The sequence below is a fragment of the Agrilus planipennis genome, unplaced genomic scaffold (genome assembly GCF_000699045.2).
Source record: "Agrilus planipennis isolate EAB-ADULT unplaced genomic scaffold, Apla_2.0 scaffold294, whole genome shotgun sequence".
NCBI classification, from domain to species: Eukaryota; Metazoa; Arthropoda; class Insecta; order Coleoptera; family Buprestidae; genus Agrilus; species Agrilus planipennis.
The window spans coordinates 108,125-117,562 of NW_020439100.1; the positions used below are offsets into that span (position 1 = coordinate 108,125).

At 32.4% G+C, this 9,438-nt stretch overlaps 1 protein-coding gene across 1 annotated transcript in view; it reads left to right on the forward strand.

The window, feature by feature from the left end:
* Positions 1-8,436: 8,436 nt before the first annotated feature.
* The window catches only part of LOC108740774, a 7,713-nt gene continuing 6,711 nt past the window's right edge, over positions 8,437-9,438 (forward strand). The window contains exon 1 of the mRNA XM_018475237.1: positions 8,437-8,545. Within this exon, the coding sequence (XP_018330739.1) occupies positions 8,534-8,545 (12 nt within the window). The 5' untranslated portion in view covers positions 8,437-8,533. The remainder of the gene's footprint in view (positions 8,546-9,438) is intronic.

Sequence of the window (9,438 nt, forward strand, 5' to 3'; positions counted from 1 at the left end):
TAATCATGGTAGTAAAAGAAATTAATTAAAAACCTTTCTTCATAAAACTAAAAATGCTACTAAAGTACCAAGTAATATAACAGCACCTGCTGGAAAAAAAAAACTGTAAAACGATTTACCAATTATTTTGTAATCCACATTCATTTATGAATTTCGTAAATGTAAATATAAACAACTTCAAATGATATTAAGAAAGAACCACCAAATGATTATTACTTAAGCAAGATATTTACTTTCATTTTATGGGTGGGTGGGCTCATTTAAATATTCAATATAGGTAATACTAAGTATCTCACTGATAGCATTACATACAGGGTGGCCCAAAAACTACCCAATATATCTACTCATTGTGCCAAAACTGCCAGTTTAACCTAAAAAATTTCGAACTACACTTATTCCCTATTTTAATTCAAGATCGTCTATAGCATCTAAATTTAATTTACTATACAGAGTGTTCAAAAATAGAAAAAAGAAAGTCGTTTAAATGGCAGCACACCTAAATATAGGCCTTATCGAAAAATGTTACAAAAAAAAGTTCAGAATACCAAAATATGGGCTCACGCAAAAACTCGCGACAATATTCAAATGTCTCTATTAGATACATTTAAGAATAAAATTCGACGTTGAGATATAGAGGTCAAATTCAGCCTAAACTGAATATATTGGCATACTGTTTCCTTTAATTTTTTCGATTGGACCCAAATTTGACTGTATTGACTTTTAAACAAAACCTTCCTTTTTTTACTTTTCAACACTCTGTACAATGGATCAAGCTTACTTTGGCTACAATAAGCATATTATAGGGGTCATTTGACTGGAAAAAACGAATGATTTTTTGCACGGCTCCATTTTTTACAACAACATTTTTCTATACCTCCTTTCGGGAATTTTAACTACAATTTTACTGAAAATTACTTTTTCATATTTCTGAACACTCTGTATAGTAAATAAATATAGACGATCTTGTATTAAAATAGGTTTAAAAAATTTTTAGAATAAACTTGTAGTTTGGGCATAAAGAGTACATTGAGCACATTTCGAGCCACCCTGTATATATCAAGGAAAGCAGAAAAGAAAAGAAAATTTAAGCCATTAGATATTCAGTTACCACAGAAAATATTTAAAAAAAAACTGTCTATTATAAAATACGCATTAATGAATTAAAATGTAACGAAAATTCGAATTAAATAATGTAACTTTTCAACTTTTCTTAATCTTAAAACATGCTACTGTCAAGATTAATTACTTGACCTTATTTATATGTAGGTATGTATTGTAAAGTTATGATTCAGTTATCAAATAGACTTAAAATACGTCAAGGCCATCTGCATCTACTTTCCCTAATAAATAATCTTCTAATTGATGACAAAGGAAGTAACTGGCGTAATCATTATTTAATCGTTAAAAACGCGATTAGATGTCTCATCTGTTTTTGTTTATCAGTCATCTTTTGTTAACTATTCATTTTTCTCGTCTAGTATGGACATACATACAAGAAATATCAATTAAAATTAAAGATCTTTTGTTAATTTCGTTGTATAACAAAAACGAACAACTGTGTGTAGAACTCGCCCTGCGGGGATGAGGGTCCATCCCGTTATATCTATAGGGTGTAAGAATTGTGAAGTAACTGGACACTTATCAGAATTTGAATAGCTTTCGTAGCACAGCTCTTACTCAGAAAACCCTAAAAATTTCAACCCTAAAGTTTGAAAATTCTTGCAAATAAAGCAAAATGTTGACTTTTTACTATATAGAACACCTCCACTGTTAACATATTTACTGTCCCGTAAATTCCTCAAAACAAAAATACTGGTATGCAAGGGAAGAAAAAGTAAGAAAAGAGCGCAGGGTCAAGTCGCCTTCAATAAAAACAAGTCACTTCTATGCTCGCGAACGATTGATTTAGAAATTCGAAAAAGGTGTATGTTTAGACCGCGGCGCTGTACGGATGCGAAACATGGATGGTGGGCGCGGCGGAAAAGAAAAGATTAAAAGCGTTCGAAATGTGGTGTTACAAGCGAATGATGAGGATATCGTGGATAGAGAAGGTTAGGAATGAAGAGGTATTAGAAAGAATAGAAGAATAGAACAGAGGACTCAATGGAAGTCAATAAAAAATAGGCGAGATAAGTTGGTAGGACACCTTCTCAAGGCATGAAGGTCTGGTCAGAGACGTATTAGAGGCAGAAACAGGAGTTAGGAGGGGTAGAGGTAGATCTAGATTAGATTACTGATCACAAATAGTTAAGGATGTGAGTTGTTCTGTTTGTGCGAAGATTAGCTCAGGAAAGGAAAGAGTGGAGGTACGTGTCCAACCAGTGTTAGGACTGACGACCTTATGATAATGAACCTCTTCTACTTTACCTTTGTTGTTGTGTTGAAACAGAAAATAAAAACTTAATTGGTCACTTGAATTGATAAGTATTTAAAAATAATGTTTTAAGGTTTTACAACTAAAAACAAGAACAAATTTACAACTTTTAAAAGCTACTTCAATTAAATAATTTTTTTAGAACGTCCGAACGAACATTTAACGTAGGTACTATGTAGAAAATGACTTACTAATAAATCTTGAAAACTAATTATATTTTTCATTTACCGTGAATGAAAGTCACAAAATCTCAAAAGGCCTATGTTAAGAAAATTATTATAATAAAACAGGCAGGAATGGAAATTATACGTTGCGAGCTCTAAGAGCTTTTTTACACGAGCTACATTTTGTAGCGATTCCGTTGTGCGACAGTTGCTAGTTCGTATGTAATATAAAGAGCAGCGCTTCGATATTGTAGCCGATGTAATAACGTATCTATTTCAAATTTAAAGAAACAATTACTAAAACGAAGTCGCAGAAAGACGAAGAAAGGCTACAAAAAGTAACGCATGTTAAAAGGCTCTAAATTGTGTTACGCGATCCGTTGCGCAGTAAAGAACTGCACACCTGCCTTGGACGCGCAGTCGTTTATAGCGCAGCAGATTATTGCGTTTTCTATCTTTTATTAATCATTGTGCTTTGTTCATTTATTCGATTTAGGTTATGTTATTGCTCCATTATCTAATTTTGTTGTTCTGTGCAAAAATATTCGCAAACAAAAAGAAATTCTGCTGTAAACTCCCTTACTTTAGCATATTTTTTGTAAATGATTACCTGTATTAAAGCGCCTACTTTCAAAGAAAATCACCTGAAGATTACATTCCCGCCTCCGCCTTTCAGAGATTTCTTTCTGCATGAACCCACCACACGAAGTATTTTCCGATGCCAAGACAAAACAAGCAAAATGATCTAGTTTTCCTTGAGATAAAATTGCTCAACGGCGAGTTAATTCAGAAATTTTCATTGGCAACTCGAGGAAAAAAAAACAAGCGAACAGATAAATAGCGTAACCAAGCAATTCTTGTCATTCTTTCGCGATTAGTTAACGAAAACATTTATATGTAAAATGCATCGAGAACGACGTGCGCCCTTGTATTCTTACAAGTACCCCACGCATTATTGTCTTCGAAAATATAATTCTTGTCATTCACACACTTTCGCTTTCGTAGAATAAATTCGACTCTTTCATTCGCATTAAATTAGCGTTTTTGGAGCACTTTTAAATCGTTTTACAATGAGCAAAATTTATTTATTAAAAAATTATAGAAAAGAGAACGCTTTTTACTTATTTAAAAAAAAACATTAAAACGTGGTTAATAAAATAAACAATTGGAACCAGGGGCGGCCTTAGTCATTGGAAGGTTCCGGGAGGTTAAATTTTTGCGAGACCCTCGTCTTTGTGGAATTAATTTTAATGACGATACTTAAAAAATGCAAAGTGATTCATAAATAAGTTTACAATTTTAAAATTGTTTATCGAAAATTAAAAAAAATTGATAAAGACAAAGATAGCAAATTTGCGGCTTCTTTTAAGACTATTAAGAAATTCAAATAAACATTAGTAGTATGTACTATTACTACCTAATATTTTTCTAATTAGATTGTTGCGCGAGTGTGNAGGAGATCGGGCTGAAACTATAGCTACAAGCTATCCAAGGATGGTACTATAGAATGTCACCTCAAGGTAGGCCTAGTGGCGTCATCTCTTGGTTAGGCCGGAAACTTATCAATCCACCCTCGTATAAAGAGCAGCGCTTCGATATTGTAGCCGATGTAATAACGTATCTATTTCAAATTTAAAGAAACAATTACTAAAACGAAGTCGCAGAAAGACGAAGAAAGGCTACAAAAAGTAACGCATGTTAAAAGGCTCTAAATTGTGTTACGCGATCCGTTGCGCAGTAAAGAACTGCACACCTGCCTTGGACGCGCAGTCGTTTATAGCGCAGCAGATTATTGCGTTTTCTATCTTTTATTAATCATTGTGCTTTGTTCATTTATTCGATTTAGGTTATGTTATTGCTCCATTATCTAATTTTGTTGTTCTGTGCAAAAATATTCGCAAACAAAAAGAAATTCTGCTGTAAACTCCCTTACTTTAGCATATTTTTTGTAAATGATTACCTGTATTAAAGCGCCTACTTTCAAAGAAAATCACCTGAAGATTACATTCCCGCCTCCGCCTTTCAGAGATTTCTTTCTGCATGAACCCACCACACGAAGTATTTTCCGATGCCAAGACAAAACAAGCAAAATGATCTAGTTTTCCTTGAGATAAAATTGCTCAACGGCGAGTTAATTCAGAAATTTTCATTGGCAACTCGAGGAAAAAAAAACAAGCGAACAGATAAATAGCGTAACCAAGCAATTCTTGTCATTCTTTCGCGATTAGTTAACGAAAACATTTATATGTAAAATGCATCGAGAACGACGTGCGCCCTTGTATTCTTACAAGTACCCCACGCATTATTGTCTTCGAAAATATAATTCTTGTCATTCACACACTTTCGCTTTCGTAGAATAAATTCGACTCTTTCATTCGCATTAAATTAGCGTTTTTGGAGCACTTTTAAATCGTTTTACAATGAGCAAAATTTATTTATTAAAAAATTATAGAAAAGAGAACGCTTTTTACTTATTTAAAAAAAAACATTAAAACGTGGTTAATAAAATAAACAATTGGAACCAGGGGCGGCCTTAGTCATTGGAAGGTTCCGGGAGGTTAAATTTTTGCGAGACCCTCGTCTTTGTGGAATTAATTTTAATGACGATACTTAAAAAATGCAAAGTGATTCATAAATAAGTTTACAATTTTAAAATTGTTTATCGAAAATTAAAAAAAATTGATAAAGACAAAGATAGCAAATTTGCGGCTTCTTTTAAGACTATTAAGAAATTCAAATAAACATTAGTAGTATGTACTATTACTACCTAATATTTTTCTAATTAGATTGTTGCGCGAGTGTGCGAAGCCCCTGCAAGAGCGAGGCCCCNATGCCTCATAAATGATCGTAATTAGTGTATTTATAAGTAACATACTATTTTGTTAGTTTTGTGTTTATTACGGGATTTATTAATTGTTAACAGGAAGAGATGCTCATCTAATTTTCGAAATGCAATTGATATGTTACAATAAAAACGTTAGTCGGGTATATTTATCAAGAAGAGTAAAGATGAACTCCTGACGGATTATAAGGAACCATAACAACACCATCATTGTAATTTCTTCTGAGTTTCTTACAATCTTATTCTTTTATCCCTTAACCACACTGCATTACTCATAATGCGATTCTTTATTGCATTTAGTTAATACTATCAAAGCTTGCTAGTTATTTCAGCATCAGGGGCGGCCTTAGTCATTGGAAGGTTCCGGGCGGGTAAATTTTTGCGAGGCCCTCGTCTTTGTGGAATTAATTTTAATGATGATACTTAAAAAATGCAAAGTGATTCATAAATAAGTTTACAGTTTTTAATTTTTTTATCGAAAATTAAAAAAAAAATTGATAAAGACAAAGATTGCAAATTTACGGCTTCTTTTAAGATTACTACGAAATTCAAATAAACATTAGTAGTGTATACTATTACTACCTCATATTTTTCTAATCAGATTGTTGCGCGAGTGTGCGAGGCCCCTGCAAGAGCGAGGCCCCGGGCGGTTGCCCTGTTCGCCACCCCCAAAGGCCGCCCCTGATTTGAACGGTTTACAATTCTTTTTATTCTAGTCTACTCTATACCTGTTTCGGTTTCTTAGGGCATGTTCGAGAGTGCAAAAGTCCTGAATTACTCCTTAAAAAGGAGTAATCAAAATAGAAAAATTTGAAACGTTCCACACATAAATTTCAAAATGTTTCATCTGCAGACAATAAAAGTTAAAATTACTTTAATTAAAAAGCCTTAAAAATTAGTCCATCTATTTTGAATGCATCATGTTGAAGACCATCTCGAGACTATTGGTTGTAGAAACACGTTTTAAGCTTTCAATGTTTTTTTGTGAAATTGTGTGTTTTAGTGTTTAATTTAGACTGTAATTATAATTAACCTTGGGCTCATGATTAAAGAGTATTAATGCTGTACAACAAGTGGAATACATTGAGAATTGATATTGCTTAAGTATGATATAAAAAAGGTTAGGAGTGATGAGGGACTAGAAGGAGTAATAGGGTGCAAAGGCTACTAAGGTTAAGAGTAGTAAAAATGAAAGATGGTGTGGTTAGAATACTCTTTAAGGCATCATGTGTAGGACAGTTAAAGACATATCAGAAGAAACAGGAATAAAGACAGGCGGGGAAAATCTAGATTAGGTTATTGCAAGGAGAAAATGAAAAAGGAAAATTTACGTAAATATTAAAACGATGTTTACAATTTATCCTACTAGCCCTTTGCTTCGTAAGCGAAAATAATAAAAATTACAATTTGTAAAGATAAAATCCCAACAGAAACTACTAGATATTTGAGTTGATATTACAAATTAAATTGTAATAATTAAGAAGATTGATAAGTACAAATTAAGCTGATCAAAGTGCGTAAGAAAATATCAGAAAAACGTTGGAAAATTCAATAGCGGCTTTTGGAGAAAAAGGAGAAAATTTCCATGCGGTGTTAAAGAATTGAAAAGTAAAAGAGGATTGCACTGGTATTTTACCAGTTTTCAGATTGAATTCCTCGTGATGACAATGAATGGCTTTAGATTTTGGTTTTAAATACTGTTGATCTTCTGGTTAACCACTTCTTAAGGACGAAATTCATGGATATTAAAGGATATATTAAATATTTTTAATATGCCGCATGAATCCTTTATATAAAAATTTCCAGCATCATCATCATTGTTAAATAAAAATATGGAGCAATATGTAGATAGTAATAGTTTTGAAATTCTGTGTATAGGGGTGTATTTTAGAAGTCTAAATAATTCAGATAAATATACAGAATATCCCAAAAAAATCTAAAAATAAAATCAAAACGAAGTCGTTGTTTTTTGAAGTGAAACTTCTTTACGCACGGTAGGGTAAGTTCGTTTCATGCGAGTTGCCATGTAACGAAATCATGCAACGCATTTCCCCCACTGTCCCTATGTATGCTTAGATCTTCAAAACTATGCAACGGATTTTAATGCGTTTTTTTTTTTAATAGATAGAGTAATTCAAGAGGAATGTTTATACGTATATAACATGCATAATATATGTAGTAGAAAAACACTGATAATTTAAGAAGTTTGTAATTTGATGTCGTAAATAAACGCTTACATTGCAAACGCTAGCTGAACCCTACAAGATAGATCAAAATCATATACTACACTATTGTACACCTTAAAAAGTTCTACAAAAAAGTTCTACAAAAAAGTCCAGGATGGTATATTTCTATCTCTTAGGGATAACTCACAATAACCATTTTTTATCCTTTACTTTTTATGAGAAATAACGGCTTATTTCCGAAGTGATTTTAAGCAATACAGCATTAATCCTTATCCAATTAAGTACTTTAAAATACTTTGTGCATTTAATATAGATCAATATGGCCCTTTACAGCATGTAATTTAAATGAATATTTTCGAAGATATTACAGACTTAAAATGCAGGGACATAGCGGTTGCGGCGGTACCGGCCGGTTTGTATTGTCTAATGACAAAAAAAGCTGTGATTGTTGTATATAAAGACATTCTACAGTATATTTAACATCAGCATTGCACCCGTGCGAAGTATAGTGTACAAATAATACCATTAAAGCAATTCCTTAACCCCTATCCCGGTATTTTTGTGTGTTTGAAGAAGTTTCACTTCAGTAGCGTGTTGTATAATTACACATTGTATTTTTTTAATAGCCACAATGTATTAAAAATACATAAAAGCGGAACGTAGATGAGTCGAAAGAACGTTTTGTTCTTTTAATGTACCCAAAAACTTGCCAGAAGGTCAAACAAGTTCAACAATTAGTCCAGAAGAATTCGAGAAAACGAAGGCTTTCAGCATCACTAACACTGACGATATAGCGCGGTGATCGCATTTAAGAAAAGAAAAAAGAAGGAAACAAACCAAACTTCTTGGTGGTAGCACTGCGATGCTGCAGTCCTTCGCAGGCGCGTCCCTATAAAAGACACACGAAAGTGACTTTTTGTTATTACTATTATTAAATCGAACGCGCCAAGAGAAGAGACACAACACCATGATCCGAAACGTAAGTAATAAATGCATCTCTGCTGTTTATCCTAATTACATACATTTAAAGTAGTGTTTTGTAATGTGAGTGACGTAACTACATATAGGTGTGTGCCGATGTACGTGTTTGTGTGGGTACTAAATGTGGTACAAATATGTAAGTGACCTAATAGTGACTTGTCGCCTAATGCATACTAACGAAAACGATTGGTAATGCAATTGCTTCAATATTCCAATGCAGCCTTTGATCTAATCAACAACTACGATTTCACGTTAAAATTTTAGTTAGAAATGTGACACACTGTATATATATAATTAGATTTATAAAAATTTAAAAAAATTATGATCATTTTTTATTGATTTTTTTTATATATAAGAACTGCTTATCAAATTCATATCTTGTTTTCTAATACTATAAATGTCACACTTTTAACAAACTGCTCATTTATGTGGCATACTGTATACTAATCGTTTCCCAATACAGATTTGAGTAAGGCATACTACTACTACTACTAATAAAACAAAAAACTGAAAGTTTAAAGTAGAGCTCGGAATTGTATTCGAATTATTTGAATTTTTAAATATTTCAGCATTCATAAAATAAATAATTTGAAAAATATTTGAAATTTGAATATTCATCTATTTAAATAGATGAATGTTCAAAGTTTGGGTTACCCAAAATTTCAAATACTTATCTGGATATCCAAATATTTGGACACTCCTACTCTTATTTGAATAAGGTTGAAGTTCTGTGGCTAACATACTTGAACAATTACCCTATTAAATGTGTGCATGTAGTTATTTTTTTTATCTTTTAACAATGAATGTTCAAATCGTCAAATTAAGTATATCAAGATTTCAGATATTTAAATACCCATAATTATAATATAGTGGAATTCGTTTATTATGACT